Source organism: Aulonocara sp. 'chitande type north' Nkhata Bay, linkage group LG12 (genome assembly GCF_057382095.1).
Source record: "Aulonocara sp. 'chitande type north' Nkhata Bay isolate Kocher_YH1m ecotype deep benthic linkage group LG12, A_spYH_male_GT1.1, whole genome shotgun sequence".
NCBI classification, from domain to species: Eukaryota; Metazoa; Chordata; class Actinopteri; order Cichliformes; family Cichlidae; genus Aulonocara; species Aulonocara sp. 'chitande type north' Nkhata Bay.
The window spans coordinates 19,879,001-19,898,958 of NC_141355.1; the positions used below are offsets into that span (position 1 = coordinate 19,879,001).

The window sequence follows — 19,958 nt, forward strand, 5'->3', positions numbered from 1 at the left end:
TATTTTACATACATTTTTAACATTTGAAAAATAAATCTCCTTTATGTGTTTAAATTACAGTAAATATTTAAAATCAAATAAAAAAACCCACATATTTAGACATTAAATGTGCACATTTACAGCAGGTTTTACCAAATTAAAAACGAATTATCAGCTTTTATTCCAAAAACAGAACGAGATCTTGCTTTGGAGCATTTTGAATCAAACAACTACCGGTACGCATTGTAATAAAGGAAATCCCTTAAATATTCAGCACTGTCTCCTTTTCAGCGTAAGCTCATTGTCCATCGCACGTTGTCATGCATTCATCTGTAAATTAACCTTTGATACTCTTCTTTGTTTTGCTTTCAGAATACTTTATTGATGAGATGTAAACAGACAGTGTGACATTCCAGTGGGGATTACTAAAACCACCAAGAACATATAGCGGGATAATCCCGGTGGCCACCTGTGGTTTTCAACAGACATAAAGGTATCATCAAAAGCAGCAGCAAGAAGGTCCAGGATTCAGATGTAAAGGGTCAAATAATCCAAAGCTTCATTACTGTCTCATTGAAAACACACGGCGATGAACTAAGAACCTAAAGCTGATAGCAGATGTTAAGGACAATGCGGGCAAGTGAAGAAGCTTAAAGACAACATAACCTCATTAACCTGAAAATCAACCCTCAGGTAGTTTGGGCCACATAATATCTACACCATAGGTGTCAAACTCTGGCCCGCGGGCCAAATTTGGCCCGCAGCCTAATTACATTTGGCCCGCGAAGCCATACCAAATTATTATTAGAGCTGGCCTACTGGTATTATACAGCTAATATATATATTGTTTAGTATTAAGCTTTGCTCGTTCCATATTCAGTTTTTCAGCAAAACTTGTTTGAGTCCATAAGAAGAGATTCATTCTTAAATCTGGAGGAAGATTTTTTTTCAATAAATATTAATGTTAGCCCGCGACCTTGTTCCAGTTTTGAATTTTGGCCCACTGTGTATTTGAGTTTGACACCCCTGATCTACACAATAAAAGGCTGCGTGAAAAAGAGGGAAAAAAAGATTAAGGGCCAAATTATCTTTTGCAAAATGCTAGTTTTGAAAGTTAAAATGAAAGAGACGGTTTCGAGTTTGTTTTCATAATAGAAAGAGGGAGGAAAACATCAGCAGGACATTAAGCATTAAGAAAGCAGTTATAGTTCCCTGGTTGTGACACCCTTTTTTTCTGAGTGTAGCATGTTGACCCCCTTTTTCTTCACTCTCACACTGAGCTGAGATCTGACTACAGCTGGAGTCAAATTCAAGCTAAGGGAAAAGTGAGACTCTTCGTAAATTGCTTCCGTAGTCGTGCTCCAGATTCTCTACCGAGTTCTTCAGCTTATTAGCAGAAACACTTTTAGTTCCTGACATAGTCCCAGACAGTGTTAAGTGGCTGTTATCGCATGGCCACTGACACATCTGGGAAAAATCTTTACAGCAACACAGAATGGAGAGAATTTGGGAAATGATTGTATCAGTAACTGCTTTTCACCCCTTTACTGTAAAGCAACTAGTCTCTTAGGAGATGTGGTAGGTAATTGTCACAGTTAAAGCAATCCAGATGCTGTGATGTGCTCTGGCTTTCTGAATTCACTTTCACAATCTAGGAGAGACCCTTGCATCATAATCTGGAGACACTTCCAGGACACTGCTGCCCGGCTGTCGCTGTTTTGGTCGTGTGTGGCTGGAACTAGCCTGCCACATAGCAAGATAGCAAGCAGAGAAAACCTGCTCATTAAAATGTTCGTGAATAGTCCCGGGCGCCATCTATTTCTTGAAAAGGAGGCTGAGAACAAGAGATGGAGAAAAAGAAGCAAATATTGTTTGAACCAGTAAAACATGCATCACATTTATATTTTATAGCTTTCCGTGTAATATTTAGCTGTACTAGAGAAATACAGTTCGATATAGTGTGATGACGCAGAATGAAATACATTAACTTTATATTCAACCCAACAAGTGAGAGGAGGAGGAGTGAAGCATGAAGCTCAAATGCTAGCCAACACACAAATATAAGCAGTTGTCAGATACTATTAATGTTTGTAGAGTTAAAGAAGTGCTGCTACCACAGAGGCATCATATATTAAATTAACTATATTTTATGATTTATAAAAACACAGAGAAGTTGATGTTATTATGACAACGCAATCCAAAACACCAACAGTAATCAGGTGACATTTTATTTCACTTATCTGCACCTCTTCTCACTGTGGACAAAGTCTGGAGAAGGTTGCTTTTCTCACTGCTGTTTTACATTAGTAGCATACAGGATGTAATATAAATCTGAGCCTCTTTATAGGCAGCAGTCCAACAACCTCAGCTCTTTCTACTGCAGCACATCAGCCAGAGAAACCACAAAAGATATGCTAGATTTCACTTTTTCAAATGTTTAGAGACAATGTTAAAAACCATTAAAAATCATTTTCCACAACTGATGAGTGCAAATAAAATGATGCCTCTTAATTAATCCTATTTATTAGGTGGAGACAGCAGCTACTCTATAGCATGTGTGGCCCAGGGCCACTTCTAAGACCGCTGCTGTCAGTGGCTGGACTCCTTTATACCTCTGTGGATTAATATAACCAGCAATATAAGAATACATATTTCATCTAAAAAATGTTCAGGCCTCAGTAGACAGACAGTTAGATGCTGGGAATTACACATAAGTGGGTTTTTTTTTTTTAAACAGATGATGACGACAAGACGATGATTTAATCCTCCTTAATTGGGTGAAATGGAAATAACGGGGAATAAAAAAAAATCAGTAGATCGACCCACATCTGTCACTGTAGTGGTTTTACAGAACCTACAAATGGGGGGAAAAAACTGCTGAATAAAACTTGAGGCTAAGAGGTTTCAAAGTGCAATAAAACTTTAATCCTGAAATGATTTCCATGCATCGATGTTAAACTTTGATTTGGGGTCACATGGAACAACTTATTTATTAACCGACACAGGACCGGAGACATTGTGTGTCATGTTGGCACCATCTTTACATGGTACTACTTGAAAATCTGCAACATATAACTGCACATTTTCTTAAAATTTAAGATCCAAATTCTTACAATTACACTTTTTTTCCCCTTTTACTGCAACTATATGTAAAGAGCGGTTCCACACAAAATTAACTTTAAGCAACTATGATATAAAATATGCTGCTCCATTAACTGCATTATTTCTCTGACAAACCTACAATTTAAAGTTGTTCAGAAGATCGTGGGCTCGAGGTGTGAAGCAACCTACGCTTCCATTTTGGTTGCTCATCTTCATCATCATCAGAAAAAGTCCGGTCAACGGGGATCCCTTCCCAGACCAGATTACGTCCTGCAAAGAGCACAAACTGTTGATACTTCACGTACAGAGAAACATACAGGCTATTAGAGTCTAATTTCATTTCTTTTTAGAATTACATGGGTGGCTACATTGCAAAAGCCTAAATTCTTCAGCTTTATGGCTTACACTCATACTCTGTCAGTGTCACTTTTGGTGCATTTTTGGCAGTTCCAGGGCAAATTACCCCAGATTACCACTGTTAACCCCAGAGGACTCCACACCTTCAGAGGTGTGATCTTTATCGGTAATTAAGATCTGGCATTCCTAACAATCTTGGTCACGCTACAATAGTTTATATACAGAAGGAAAAACACACCTGTTTGCCCTTCAACACTGCTGCTAGCCCATTCAAACGCAAAGATCGACAGATTGAGGCACCACGTAAGAACAAAGACATACTTGGGCTGAACTGATTAAGAGCTAAAACTCAGTACTGTAATGGTAATGTTACTGCAGATTCAGTATTTACAGTTACCTTAATGAAGGAGGTGTGGAGGCTGGTATTAGAGACCCATTATTCCTTTCCCTCACAGGAGTCACATGTGTGCCCCTCAGGTGACATGCTTTTCTTTAACGTCCCTTTATTCTCCTACTGTCTCTATCGCTCTTATCTTCAAGTTATCTCATTGTGAGCGATTCTTCCTATGGTGTCAGATGCTAAAACTCGAGGTCAAAGAGAGCCTCCAGCTCTGCTCAACATGGAAACACAGCCTGAGGCACAGAGGTCAACAGGGGAAATGTTTGATCTGATGCCACGTGTGTGTGGACTCACCTGGAGTAATATCAGTGAGGTGTTTCATTATGTGTATGTTTCATGTTCATGGATCGGCGTAAAGGTGTCTATGAATTAATCGGTTGTTGTGGTTACGAATCTAATGCTAGCAGAGAGTGACACGAGCATACGGCTTTTTTCCACCACTGTGCTTTCGGCCAAGAAAAAAAACGCCCAAAGACTTTGGAAACACACCCATAATGTTAAAATGCTGAGAATAGAGACAGATTCATATGTAGGTAAAAGCCTGGAGATGTCACTGACAAGCTGAAAATACAAGAAAGCATTATAAGACTCTTTTGGGCCGCAAACAACCGACTGTGTGAGCCAAGCCCCACACGGGCTAATCTACCTCCTCCATCCATCTTCACTGAAGCCAAGACGGGACACAGAGCACAGAGCAGAGGGTGCATGTGCATGTGTTTGCGATTGAGAGCACAGAAAATAAGAGCCAAGCAACACAATCTGCTGAACGACATCAATGTGTTTTTCAACTGTATTCTCTCGGGGTGGTTTGAGTTTGGCTGCAACCACAAACAAAACCATTGATACAGTGATCTAGGTTTTCTCAGTAGATTGCAGCACTACAGTACAGGGGGGTATGACTCAGATGTGACGTTACTCCAGCACTGCGAGACGCAGGAAGGTGAAGACCACCTAATGGCCAGCAGTGCTGAAGCAATCTCAACAGACTTGTGTGGGTTTATGACTCAAGTGTTTCCCAGAACCCTTCGACCAGAGGGTATGCGCTCTGCTTATGTGTGCTTTTAAGTTTATGTTCAACCCCTCACCCCCTTGCTTACGTACTCACTTACATTCAACTGTCAACTTTATTGGACAGTAAAATCGGCGAGAGGAAAGCGAAAACTCAAGGGCTTCACTTTGGTCCGCATCATTAGAAAATAAGAGCGTGACCTATTACGTCAGAATACTGGGAAAGGGTGTAAATTTGCCATGTTCAATACTTGCACAACCTGCTCCAAGACATGCTGCATGTGTTTTTGAGCAGCTACTGGAACACAAGGTTGTTTTGAGAAAAGCTGAAACAGCTTGTTTATACTTGTTGGAATACTGAAAAACCATTGCATTGGGCAAGATGGATTTGGGCTATGGATCATTCCCCCATGTTGTTACATACCCCATTAACCTCCCTGTGAGTAGGAAAGGTTGGTGGTTGTCTGGTGACTGTATTACATTTTTATGCATTCTGTGTCAGTAGTTGTGGCGAATAACTGGTCACTCAGAGGTTGAGCGTACAGCAGTCTCATCCTCGGGGAAACCACTTTTGATTGGGACTGTTGTTCCCTCTGACACAAGCAAACACACCCATAAACACAGACACACACACCTGTAATGAGGATAGTTGGCTCCAGAGAGGGTTGGATGCTCTGACTGGTCTCCTCTCCTCTGTCCGGACTGCCTTCACCTTGAGTTGTGAGATTGTCACTGAAAGAAATTACAGAAGACGAAGTGTTTCCTGTAACGCCCACAAACTGAATCCTGAGTCAGACAAGTGGATATGCTTTAGAAACTACAGCAGAGTATCTCATTTTACTCTGCTTTTGAGTACTCGTCTTTCACTGTTAAATATTACTGACCACAAAGGACAGTGTGAGCAGAAACTATGAGTAAAATCTTCCATGCTCTGCACCCTGTAGTGGCCTGTAATGATGAAAGCTATTTAACAAGCCTGACTAAAAACAAGTCAGCCAAAGCCAGAGGTGTGGCAAGCACACATGTGGCTCTGACAGCATTTTGTTGAGTTTCTTAGAAAACAAAACTTGCAATGTGGATGTAAAACAAAAGACAGGAACGTTTTGATTGATTCTATGTTTGGCCAAAATCTAAATACACAATTCCACGTATTTACAACACAGCGCACAGGGAGAGTACCCCTTTCAGGTGAAGGCTGCTCCACTGAAAATCAAAGGGTGAAATCATTTTAAACTGACTGAAAACTTTACTGGACATTACCAGACTAGGACCTACTTGTTACTGGTTAACGTGTAACTACAGAAATTGACTGAATGTACAAAAACCTGTCAATCAATAGAAAATTAACATTTTGTTTTAGAATGAATGATTATTATTTTAAACAATCACCTGATGATACTGGTTTCTGAAATTTAAAAAAGGATGTCTGTTTTTGTCCATCTTAGATTAAAAGTTAAATGAACTGTGGCTTATTCAAAACCAATCGTCAAAATTCTACGAATAGCTTTTTAGTTGCCTCTATTCAAATGTGCATTTTAGGACATTAGTTGATACACAGGTAAAACCCTTCTATGGACATAACATACAACATTCAGTTGTTTCTGTCCTTAAATTGGACTTTTAAGGCAGATAACACTATAACAGCACTCGAAGCAGACCTTTGTACACCCTCCTCGTCGCTCGGATGGTCGTCCGAGTTTCGAAGCCTTTTGACAGCCTCCTGCAGACCTCTGATCTTGGCCTTCTTCTCGTTCAGCACCATGACAAAACGTGAGTACATTTCCCTCTCTAACGCTTCCTTTTTCTGAACCTGATGCTTGAGCCTGGTGAGAAAAACACATTCATATGACAACAATATTCTGCGTAGAGGTTTCATGCTCTTGTCGGCTATCTGATAGTAATTTGCAAAGGTGAATGACGCTAATCCCAAAAGTCCTGTGTGAACCTCATGCTGTACTCTGGAGAGAAATCAACAAGCGAATAAACAACAGCACATTTTATTTTAATTTTACATGCCAGGCATTAATAAAATTGAAGACATGTGAATCACTTGAAGTAATTTCCGAGAAATTACAAACCCAGCTCGCAATAATGGGTGGATCCCACAATATTCTCAGATGGGCGACCAGTGATGATGTCATACTGGGTGATTTTTGTGGATATAAACAAGCTGGCAACTTAAAGAGAAAAAGGAGTGTGCATGCAGACGAAGCAATCAACAATAAATACCAGCCCAGAACATCTTAAGAAAATTATGAGATTCTGTTGAATTATTTCTCTCATTATCCTTACTGTCCGAGTATTCGCTGGTGATCCTGCTTCAATTTACAGTTTTGCTCCAACAATCGCGAGTTTTCTGTCTCCAGATCTGTGCTGCGCTTTAGGGACTGTCCAATCATCTCACAGGTCAGCTCCAGAGGGTCTGGAGATGGCTGGAGCTCCACAGAGCCCAAGTGCACCTGAAACAAGGAGGAAAAGAAGCTCAGCGACAGAAAGTGAAATGAGACAGCAAGACAAAGTTTGGTTTGCAAGGCATTGGAGAAGATAGACTCAGTCTTTCTTCCTCTGCACTGAGAAGTAACTTCCACTTGCCTCCCTTTGAGGGCAACCAACAAACAGGACAGGTTTACAACTACCTCTGAAGTACCTGGGGATCCTCTGCTAGAAGTTAGGAGTGACCTGAGAAAGTCGCATCTGGCATCAAAATCATGACTACGAAAATGATCCATCACTAGCTTCCAGAATCAGTTCACTGTGAAAAATGAGTAAGCTTCACACTTCTATCATTACAATGAGTCTACAGTACAACGTACCACAAATATTACATAAGATTTTCTCTGAAGCAGGAGAGTTTTTTTCAGGTGATGAGGAGTGTCCTTCTGTCTGGGAGAAACAGAAGATGAATTCACTGGTCACCTGCAAAGTATGCGAGGGGAGAGCAAAGTTTCCTCTCTGTTGGTTTTTGTCGGTGAGTCTTTGGAATCGCAGGCAGGCTTCATATGTAATAAAACATTCCTCATTTGGATTGCATCTTGGCTCTTAGTCACAGGCCAGGGCTGAGGCAAAAAGCAGTGAGCAAAGAAATCGAGAAATTCTAACTTTTAGGTGATGTGTCGTTTTTTTAAAGAGGAAAATGTTATCCTAATTAACAATAGAAACCATGTTTAATACGGTTCATATCATATAGCTGTATTATCTTTGCTTGTTACCTTGGAGATGTTTCCATTTACACACCAACACATAAGTACTCCTCATAAAGAACTGAAAAACCAGAAGGTAATGAGGTGTTAAATCTTCACTTAGCTGCGTGAGGTCGCAGACCCACTGCAATAAAGCCACCATCTTCAAAAGCTCTCATAAAATACTTGTCATTTTTGTCCTGGGCTGATTCTGTCCTGGCAGGCTACACACCTGTTTTCTCCTTTTCTGTTGAACCTGAACATGTGTTACTGAGCAGACAGTGGCTTCATATTGCCCCCAGTTTTATATCCTAAGCACTACTGTGCCCTGGTGCCTTTCGTTCAGTTTCAAAACTTTCCGTCTTCTCTTTTCTCTTCTTCCATGGAAGTATTTCACACTCCCATCAGCACCAGCTGTACTCTGTGTTCAGTAGTGGTTGAATGTGGTCTCTTAGGGCCTTGAACACTAACTGTTAATGGCTGTTACAAAACTCTGACAATAACAAAGACATTTTATAGGAACAGGGCAAACTAGGCGTGTTCTACAAAGCATGTTCGGCTAGCTTGAGAAAACCTAAGATCCCAGTCAGAAGAAAGTGCCATCAAGATGGTAGTTATCAGCTTTCTTTGCTAACCTGGAGTTTCTTTGTTAGGCTCCATGTGCACTCACATTAATTATAACGCATTGTTTGACTGGTGCTGCAAATAAGGCGAGCAACCAGGCCTAATGCGGCAGAAAAACATTGATTTATAATAATAATAATAAACGCTTAATAGCACGCAGTGTGATGAGCTTTGACTCTGTCCCATTGTTACATGTTCCAAGAACACGTAGGAATTGCTTTAGTTTGTTGCCAAACCAAAGTGAAATGAATTCTGTTGCTTGATTTAATTCTGGGTGGTAAATTGCTTACAAATGAAACTGATCAGTTTTCCGATCCGTGACCTAGTAGCTGTAATTCCAGCAGTGTAAAAAAAAAAACTGCAGCTGTTTATGACTAAACACTAAAACTCTTACATTTTCTGCTTGACCATCTGAACATGAATGCATGCAAACAAGAGTGTACTCAACTTTCCTCGCTGACCCATCTCACTTTGTAGTCAAACCATCTCACTTTGTAGTCAAAAGCAGGAAGTACAACATCAAAGCAGAGGCCCTTTCATAAAATGACCAAAACACAGACGTTATACATTAAACATGACAGGAACATCAGTGAGTACACCCCAGTGAAATATCACTTAAATATAAATCGGCTCCAGCGTGTATCGCCTATCAATAACAACAGTAGAATATTTCCTTATTCAAAGACAAACAGAACATCATTTAATGTTATGCAAAATTATGCTTCATATAGTCTAACATAACACTGACATAAAATGGCCCCAAAACACTACATTTTTCTCAGTTTTGGGCCTTGGACTTGGAAGGGTGTTTGTCTCTGTACATCCATATCGAGGCTCAATCAGTGTGCAAAACTTCACAAATCTGGAAAAGACTACAGGGAGATTGATGACTACCAAAAAATCCGTGGCAGCAGTAATCAAGCCATGTAAGCCAGCTGAGTGTAGGCATGGAGTTCCATTTACCCCGCCTGCGTCTTATTTGGTGATTTGTTCGGATTGTTATAAGCTTTGCCAGTTTACACTTGGCACACTGCTCTCCCCTGGTGTCTGCATGGTCTGGTAGATGCTGATTTCCAGACCATGTTAACGCACAGCTGTTTTCTGCCTGCGATGGCCTGACGACAGTTCTCCAGGGTGGACCCTCCCTCTTGTGCTGCGATGGCTGGCATAAACTCAAGCACTGTCAAACCATCTGGTTCTGTGACTGCACTATTAAATTAAAGCATTATTAAATGATTAGATTTCAAAATCTTGTTCAACTTTACACTTGTATTCTGTATTACTGGTGACTGTCACACACAAGGAGCTCTTTTAATATCATTTGGCAATACATTTATTATACAGTGATAATTATTTAACTTGCACAAGTTTTGGGAGTGAAACTGTAATGCTTAAGTTCAGCTTCGTCAGCGTCCATGTCGACAGTGCTCAGGCTGATCACAACAAATGGAATCAGGACTCAGAGAAGACCACCCGGATACTATTCCCAAGAACTCATAAAAAAGTGGAGCAACACCGGTGATCCAGTGCAGCCTCTTCTAGCAGGGGGAACTTGTGTGAGCATTAGAATTTATCAACAAGTTGACATAGCTGTGATTCAGTTATTGTGCAAGTTAAAGTCCACTGTTAAGATCAAACAGTGAGATGTGTGTAGATAGAGTAAGAATGGGAATTTTTCTGCAAAATGTGAATGTTAACAGAGGGAAGTGATAAAGAGCCACTGTGACGATGTACCAACTTGTATAGTATGACAAGGTACATGCAGACGTGGTCAAAATTTTACACTAATGGGCATCATGGGAATAAATGTCATGGTAATTTGGGGCTTTTCATGATTTATTGGTTCCTTTTTCAGGGTAGAATGAATGTACAGGATACATTTTCAATGCTTTTGGTAGCCATCAACAAGTTTCTGGCATAATTCTGGCTGGATGTTTGATCACTATTCTTGGCAGAATTAGTAAACTTCAGTTAAATGGGTTTGTTTCCTGGCATTGGCCCAGTCTTTAAGCCTAGTACACACATTTTCAATAAACATACAGTCGGAGCTTTGGTAGGCGATTCCAGAAGCTTACAAGAGTTGATCTTTAACAACTGCAGATTCCAAGATCATCAGTTCAAACAATTGTACGTGCATATTATTGATTGTGATGTGGAAAAAGAAGAGTTTGAAAACATCATTCAAAGCCCAGATAACTGACAGCAAGTAAAGACAGAAGGGAAGTTTGAGAAAAGATCAAACTCCTCCTTGACTTACACTCTAGAGGAAAGGCTCCCGCAATACATCAGCTCCATGATAACAGATAATATAAAGGCTCTGTTGAGTAATCTAATATTTTTATGTTGTGTTATGTTATGCTGAAGAATGTTGTCCCCTAGATTTTCTCTCAATCTATAATAATGCTGAACTTTATCTTCGATGTTTTAGACACGGACTCACAAATCTTCCTAACCAACATGTCAACATTGTATTACCCTAATAAGACACTAGACAGAGACATCTAAAGTGCTGGAAGAACAACCTTTATTTACAGGATTAACTTTAGAAATGGAACTCAGCTGCTGTTTATTTATTCTCCTCCTTTTTTTAAATACCAAAGGTAGTGTTTTTTCACTGTCTTTAGTCAAAGGTTATCTGAGAAGACCCACTGCAGTAAACACATCACCAAATATTTAACATTACTCTATGGAAGTCATAAGAAGTATTGTACACTAAACAGAGGTATAAATATGAAAATGCAGTGAAGCAAGATACAAATATCTACATATCAGTGACAGACAGAAAGAAATATTTCTGTAAGTGATCAACGTTAAAACACAGCAATGGACAAGAAGTGCTTTTTTTTCTTATTTTCTTGAGCTTGGGCTCCTCTCCTGGGAAACAGAGATAAAGTTAAAGGTCAGTCTGCACACTGCTGCCAGCCACTGCAAAGATGTGGGAGGTCAGACTGTTTGTCTGTGATGCACAACCCACTACCACATTTTTGTTGCCGAACTGAAACAACACTAAAATAAGCAAACTGCTCACAGCAGTAGTTTCAGCCTCTAACAATATTCAATATATGTCTTATAACACTTAACTTTCTGGACAGAGAGACACGGATAAATTCACTCAAATTAAATGAGATGCTTCATACAGCTAGTTTTTTCTGACATTGCAAGCGATGAATAATCTATATACTGTGGATGTACAATCTTCTTCTATGTATGCAAATTTGTCCAACATTTCAATGTGGTCCAGTGTGTGTGGTCTAGGTGTTTGTTTATGTTAGTCTGTGTGAGTGTGTGTATGTCTCCAGCTTGCAAACCAGACCATAAGGTCAAATGTTGACATAGGTGTGGAGGACAAAGCCAGAAGAACACAGTCCCACTGGAAATGATACCATAACACACTGTGGCCACAGAGGACTGAAAGCTTTCCATGTCACTCCATCTGGCACACCGCTGGAGATCTAAAAGGTAATATGGCCCTAAGGATAAAAAAATACCTTGGTTTAACAACTGGTGACCAATGATACGAAGAAATGCAATGCAAGGCAAATGCGCTCATGTTTATCTAAATCCTAATAAAAACACCGTGAACATGTCCCTGATAAAAGTTTTTTTTTAATTCTTTATCTGGAAATAACTATTGTGTCTTAGGGACAAGGGAAGTGAGTGGGTGATCACTGAGCACACGATACAAAGAGACAGTGTACAAGAGTGGGCACGGACACTGACGTCTGGGCATCGAAGCAGAGATCCGTTTGTCCCATCGGTTCCCTTATCCGCTCTGCAGAGGCGTAAGGCCAGATAGAGTCCAGGAAGTGGAGGGCGAAAGCAATGAGTCCATCCCGATAAGACACACTTTCACATACGCGGCAAGGACGATGTGGCGCGGAACTAACTGGAGTGCAGATACCGTAGGAAAATACTTAATGGTCACTTTGGGTTGCAGCAGAACAGGAACAGTCGTTCTAAGCACTGATTGTCATTCAAATTGTAGAGGGTACAACTACAAACCTGACTACGATTGCAGAAAGCTGCAGGTGGCACCGGCAGGAGAAACGTGTTGGTGGATCAGACTCTTCTGTGTGGTCGGTGTTCAAATCTGGCTTCCAGCTGTGCCACAATTTCCCAGACTTCAATGGGACTGCAAAAGCTAAAGATGCAACCAATTTGTCCTCATTTTTGCTATTTGGTGTTTGAGTCAGTGCACTTTTTGTTTGTTTTTTTGTGTGTTTGTTTTTAAACTCAAACCACAATAAAAGCATTTGGCCAACTTCGTGGCAATGAAAAATTTGCAATTACAAAAATGAATTTAGGGAATTCTCTGCTCTAGCCAAACAATTCTATTGTTAACGTTGTATACAATAATGCAGCGCTATGACAAACCCATTATGTACACACACATACAAAAAACTATCAGTTATCCAGGGGCTTCCTGTGATTTTCTAAAACCTGTCACTTTCACTTTAGGTCGTATTTCAGCGCCAGCCTCGAAGCACCGGGATTTGGACCGTAATTTTTGACAGCTGACAGAAGATGATTGAAGCCACAAGTGAACGAATGGGACACAGATGTGTCCATGTTTTCTGTTTGTCAAATAAAAGTTATCGAGTATTTCACTGGGGACTCAAGCAGTGCAGCTTGACACCAACCACAAATTTCACTGGAGGAGCCTAAGTTCTGTTATTCTTTAGTATAAATTTATCCATTATGTACTTGAACATGACAGATTAAAATTGTCAGCAAATCATGTACATGATCATTTTTTAAGAGATGGGTACTTGGAATGAAAATCTGAATTCCAAATTAGAAAGACGAGCCTGTAAATGACCAAAAGTGAAAGCTTCATAGATAAAAAAGATAACAATCCGGTTGTTCAGTCTGACGTCACTAGCCGTGTCTGGGTCTAAACTCCGCTGCAGGTCCATATATCAAACGATCACTATGGCATTACTGAGAGTTGAAAAACTGTCTAAAGTCTTTCATCTTTAATAAAATGATCAGCGTTCTGCTCTACCAGGTGTAACAATTGAGTTTAGCATCCAGGCATCCATGAAAACGGAATTTATGACATTTAACGGAGTTAGAAGTTAGCAGGGAGTTAGCTCGCTAGCTTCTATCTAAATACAATATAGCATGTCCTGACTGCGGGGTTTTGGAAACAAATTAAAACGTACAGCTCTGCTATCACTTCCAGCATAAATGAAGACAGAAAACTAAACAGCAGTGACGTTTGTAGGGTTACTGAAGTTGGGCTAGCTGGTATATAATGATGTGCTACGGGACCGCTAGCGACACAGCTATGTTAGCATAATATAAACAAGCTAACTTTTTTCCCACTCGATAAAAGTTACCGTGAGTGTTCTCGGTGGTCAGGAACAAATGTAATCGCATGACAGGATGCTGTAAAAGGACCAAACTTCAGTCAGGAGAACAACTGATCCATCCACAATACGAGGTTAGTCATTCATATACTGCTGCATGGGCTGGGCTGTAGTTACATCCCAAGGTTTTAAAAACTGAGCTTAAATAAATGATTAGCGGTAATAAAAGCCGACGGAGGTCAACAGTGATCACTGACTGTTTTAGGAGCTTTTTGAGATCAAATAGAAGAAAATATATAACATTAAACATGTTAACAACACAAAAGCCATATTAAACGCAGACTACTTTAGACCCGGAAGTAGGATTCGTCGCGTCATCACTGAACAACCGGATAAGTTAACCATAGTAATTCTTCCATAGTTAATCAGCCATTCATTAGCAATTTTTACACAGCTGTTTGTGTGCTTGACTTAAGTTGTCCTTGGCTTTATGTTCAAAGATTTTTAGCATTTTTTTTATTATTATGTATCTTTTGTCATTGAGAAGCTTACAGCTATATCTGAAGAAGAAGCAGCAGGCCTAAAAAACTATCTAGACTAGATTAGAAGTATTGGAAATTTATGTCCTTAAGAATCATTTTAAAAAATATCCAGTGGAGATCTGACACAGGGCCTGAAAGATGCATTTACCAATTGCCAAAACACCAATATATAAAGAGGAGATCATGAGAGAGGTACAACAGTGAGTGCCCACAGCGATCTGTAAAACATGTTGGAGGCTCTGTCGTGGTTTGGGGCAACATTTCAGCCAGTGCAGTGGTGTCGAGGAACACTGAAAAATACTGTGAGATTTTGATTCACTGCGCAATAACATTTGTAAACCACCTGATTAGCAACAGCTTCATTTTTCCAGCATGAGAATGATCCCAAACACACTGCCACAGTGGAGGACCATCAGTAATTGATTGGCCTCCCCAGAGCCTGGACCTCAAGATTATTGAATCAGTGTGACATCATGTCGGCAGAGAACAGAGAAAAAGGCAGCCAACATCCAAAGAAGAGCTTTGCATTTCCTTCAAGAAGCCTCTCTACTTCAAGATTAGGTTTCAAATTTTCCTTTTTGATAAAGCATGTGGTTAGGGCTGGATCAAGTGACCCTGAATTCTCCCTTAGTCGTGTTGCAGCTTGCTGGGGACTTCCCATGATAGACTGAGCGCTTCTTCTTCACACACCTCTTTTCGTTCACTACGTGTTTATGCACCATTTTGCATTTAACCATTAGTTATTATTAATCTCTAGCTCTCTTCCACAGTGTATATTCTATCCTGTCTCTTGAAATGGAATTGAATTAAAAACTACTACACTACCACTACTACTAGTACATGTAACACACACTCCTATTTGTAAACGTTCACTGCATGTACAAGCTTAGCGTGGGAAAATGTCTTTGCGTGGAGAACTTTTAAATGAAGTTGTTAAAAAAGGTAGTTTCTTATGATATAAAATAGAGGCTATGAAGAGATCAATCTAATAAAAATGGAAACAACTTACTGTAGCACAGAAATGCAGCTGACTCAGGCAGGTATAAAATACACTAAAATTGTAAAAACAAAAATCACACTCTTAGATGACAGTAAATTAACAAGTGACCTATCCAAAATCTTAGGTTTGTGGATTTAACACATTTGCAGAAGACTTAAGTTAGAGTTCAGTGCTGGATTTTTGACAGATGTGTACTTAAACAGACATTAAGGAGGAGATTATGTCTAATTTATGTGTGTAAAACACCTGCTTAGCTGTAGTTTAACATGAAACAGCCGACTGTATTCATCATTACATCGTCTGAGGTCATAATCATAAAATATTAACGTCATGTCAAATCTACCACCTGTTTAGTCTCCACCTTCTTTTCTTCTCTTTCTAAAGGAAACTTGCACCCTCAAATTAGCCGCGAGAAATATGTTAAACTTTTTAACCTCTGACATATAAATAATGGGGGCAGTACGAAGGCAGATTAGGAAAAAATACTATGAATAGAAGGCGTAAGAATAAAATGTGAATTTGCACGTTATATAAAATTTGGTCATGATGGGTTTTCTTCTGCACATCGTGAAGATAACTGCAACCATGGAGAATTGATAATTTTTTTTTTAAGTATACAGAGGACTGCGCAATTTTAGGCAACTGCCAATCATTTTCTGTGGTCCTGCAAGAATCCTGCATGAATTAATTCCAGTAGCCATTTTCACACCTGGAATCCAGCACTGAATTTTTCTCTACAGACGCAGGTACATGTAGGAACGCAAATGTCTGATGTAGATCATACACAGCAGCTCCCTCACCTCCATCTCTAAACAACGTCCCGAACTGATTTACCCAAAAGATCACGTTTGAAAACAGCTGGTGACTTAATGAAGTGTAATGAGGCATTTTTAATGGAGAGCATAAGGTGTTACAATAATCGAGGCATCTTAAAGTATGTGTAAATTACTGTTAACATCAGTAATGTACTGTAGGATGTTCTCAGTCATCCAGGTCATGGTAAAGAAAAGCGACTTGACTTCTTTAAGTTTCTTGAAGAGGTGAAAGGTTATTGTAGGACCTAGTATCCTTACTACATCCACAATAATAATAAGCAAGACATTGTTAATTATGTTTTGGTTTTTGATTTTAAAACTGAGCTACATGTGTATTTCTGTGTCTGAATGAGCAACCACTTGCTCAACAGCTTTGTCAAGTGTGGTACGCAAAGGCTGATGGCCTCAGAGCCTTTTTTTTTAACCAACAGTATGTCTGTACATGTTTGGACATGGACACATGCATGCAAATGGCCCTGTTGCCCACAATAATAGAGATAAAGAAAGCCAAGAGGATCTGAAGAGAGAAAAGGGGTCTAATCAACTGTCTTTTAAAATGGCTGGATGAGGATGGCCCTCTCCATAAATCTGGGTTTTATGGTTACTACAGTGTTCCTAACCTCCTGGGGTTCTTCATCTGCCAGCACAGCATTACAAGATCCCAAAGTAACCTCCTCAGAGGCAGAATCTCACAGTTTGAAAAAAATAACATCAAAATCAACCGCCATGGCCTGCGCTTCATCGAGCGTGTCATTCCTGCCTGCCTGAGCAAAGCATACAACATGTGTTTCTAAACTTTTTCAGTATTTGTCAGTGACTGTTGCATAAATTTAACATTGCAACAGTGTGAGCCATAATTATCTTTCCTTGTAACAAACCTTTAGTGAGAAGCCTTTTTCTCGTTTTCCAGCTACAGCCATTACACCACTAACTAATAACACTACCTTTGGATGACTGGTAACAAACTGCACTGAGTACTTCCTGTCTGTAGCCTGAAGGCCACCAAGCCTTTCTGATTCTCCTTTAATGTGGGGAAACTATAAACCTTATCTTTTCAACGGTCCCTTGTAAAAACCAAAAAGAAAGAAAAAAAGGAAAATCAAGAAAACTTCCTTTCGATTTTGTTGTGTGTTGTTAGATGTCCTCAGGGAACAGTGACAAGAGGGGAGTCCATGGTGCTGTGGAAGATGGAGTACTGATAATACATCGTGTTTTACTCCATAAGATTGGGGTCTATCGTTGAGCCCCATCACTGAGGCCTGTGCTTCAAAGCTACAGGCAAGGAAAATTACAACTGCTGCACTTTTTACACTTGTGCCACATCCATTCAATGCATGAAACAGCAGCATTTTCTCTTCATTTGTTAAGGACATTTACGCTGAAAACAACCCTGCATTAAAATATTTATCCCCGTGTCAGGAGGACTACATAAAAGACTGACATCTCATCAACCGTCATTCAAAACAAGCTCTCTTTTTACTTGCTTTCACAGAACGAAGGGTAGTTTAGTGCAGCACTTGCTCAAGTTAAGCAATTAGTTCCTGCCTCACTATGAAAGATATATTGATTCCAAGATTTCCAGACCATAGTCAGTGTAAAAGATGGATATAGCTTTTGTGTCTTTAAAAAGTGAAGGTCTTAAACAAACCAGCATGCATGTGATCGGCCACCAGGGGGTGTTTCCTGTGGTTGCAAAAAGTTTTTCAATTCCACAGAAGCTTATATTTAAGGATGAGGGTATGCTCTTTGGTTCTTAGCCAACAAATATCCTGTTCATTCCTCCCATGTCTGTCTTTTCTATTTGCCAAAAATCCGGCTGCTTCATCATTAGTCTCTTAATAGGTGGAGACACAACCTTGAAAAAGCTTTCTGTGAGTTTTAGCATTCATCTTTTAAAACCTATCATTTATGTAAGGCAAGACCCAAGGGCTAATGTAAAGACAGGCTAGGAACCTTCTCTTATGTAACATCCAAAGCATCAGCTGTCTTTTCAAAAACCTATTGTCCATATTGCTTGACATTGCTTGAGTGTTTACTGTAACCATCTGCAAACTAGTCAACTTGCAGTTTACATTATTGTCTTCAATACTGCCAGAAACAGGTTTTGTAAAGGTCACTGCAACCTTGACCACTAAATTCTTATTAGTTTATCGGTGACTCAAGATTCATTTTAATACATACTTTTTACAAAAACCTTATCCTGATTTATCTCTAACCTGGTTACGTACTCATTTTCTATGCTTAGCACTTTGCACCATAAAATGCTAAACATAATGAATGATTATTGTAGCAAACACTGTACAAATCCACACAAAACCTTTGCTTACCGAAATATCATTACAAGTCTTCTCATACAAGAGATAACGGCGATCAGGAGAGAGGCCAAAGGTATACATCTCCTTGTCTTCGCTTCTTCCTCCTCCACTTTTTGTTAGGGCTTGAAGAAGATCCTCAACATATCTCTCTCTTGGGACTCCTATGTCATTGGCTTCCCTTGTCATATCATCCTCTGAAACTGACAAAAAAAAAAAAGCATTGCTCAAACATCTTATTGTCTTTTAAAAGGCACTTTTCTCATATTTAAAAAAAATTTTCAAAGCTGTACACCTGACAGAAACTGGATAGAGGGGAAGGAGCAGATTACAGAACAAGAAGTGTAAACATTTATTATGTAGTAACCCATGAATGCACGTGAAAGCGGATTTGAAAGGAAGCATGCAGAGAAACCAAGGGGACTGTCATCAGCTGCTGCACAGCTGCTAACGTTGGCTTGAAAGTCCCAATTAGCACATGAAACAGAGAAATACTGACGAGCTACAAGCCTGCACGTAGCTGTCACAAACTCATCTCCACCTGTCATCTCTCCAGATGGACAGCAATGGAAAACTAGAGAGCAGTTATGTTCCAGATGTCCTTCCAGAGTATGGGCATTCATGTACAGACACACACAGGCACACACAGACACTCACTAGTGGCTTACTATATACAAAGACAAGCCTTGTAGATTTTAATCTGCTTTATACACCTGTAAGCTGCAGCGTAGGAGTGAAGAAGGATGATGAAACGAGGTCACGTCTGTCCCTCTTGTTAAAAGACCAACAGTTATAACACTATGATAATATGATAAGGGGGTCGGCCAGGTGCCTAGACAGCTTGGATGAATGGTTGCCTGATGAATAGCAGCCCTGCTAACCACTCAGACTAGGTAATTAGAAAAAAATGAAAGTCTTTCTATTACACTTAAGCCTAAATTTAAGGTAATTTTCATCTATTCTAAACTATTCTTCTTACATCTCAAATATTTACCTTCTCCAATCCATGCTGAGCTGCCATTTGTAAGAGCTAATGTGAAACCAGCACCCAGGTCTATGGCCCAGTCCATTCGCAGGAAGTACGGAGTATCTGGATCATCACTTAGTCTAATTCGACAAACTGTACCGCTCATGTTTCTCACATATCCGAGACCTGCAGAACACCAAAAACAGAAATTCAGACACTCTAAACAAGAAGAAATTAAAATGCAATTTTCCGGCAACAATTCCTATGAGTGTTTATAACATTTTGTAGGTTTGTTAGTTTTGAGTCCTAAGACCTCCTTCGAAGACAGTGCTCTAATCAATCTGTTTTCGTGGTGTAAGAT

At 39.8% G+C, this 19,958-nt stretch overlaps 1 protein-coding gene across 2 annotated transcripts in view; it reads right to left on the bottom strand.

The window, feature by feature from the left end:
* The window catches only part of LOC147317278 (DNA repair protein XRCC4-like), a 25,423-nt gene continuing 5,465 nt past the window's right edge, over positions 1–19,958 (bottom strand). Inside the window, exons 2-8 of one of the 2 annotated variants that reach the window (XM_086314083.1) lie at positions 19,625–19,783; positions 18,646–18,833; positions 7,139–7,305; positions 6,505–6,669; positions 5,481–5,578; positions 3,221–3,351; positions 1–1,813 (exon numbers count right to left, since the gene is read on the bottom strand). In XM_086314083.1, coding sequence (XP_086170209.1) covers positions 3,224–3,351; positions 5,481–5,578; positions 6,505–6,669; positions 7,139–7,305; positions 18,646–18,833; positions 19,625–19,783 — 905 coding nt within the window. In that variant the 3' untranslated portion in view covers positions 1–1,813; positions 3,221–3,223. The remainder of the gene's footprint in view (positions 1,814–3,220; positions 3,352–5,480; positions 5,579–6,504; positions 6,670–7,138; positions 7,306–18,645; positions 18,834–19,624; positions 19,784–19,958) is intronic. The other variant, XM_086314084.1, reaches the window with a different exon arrangement.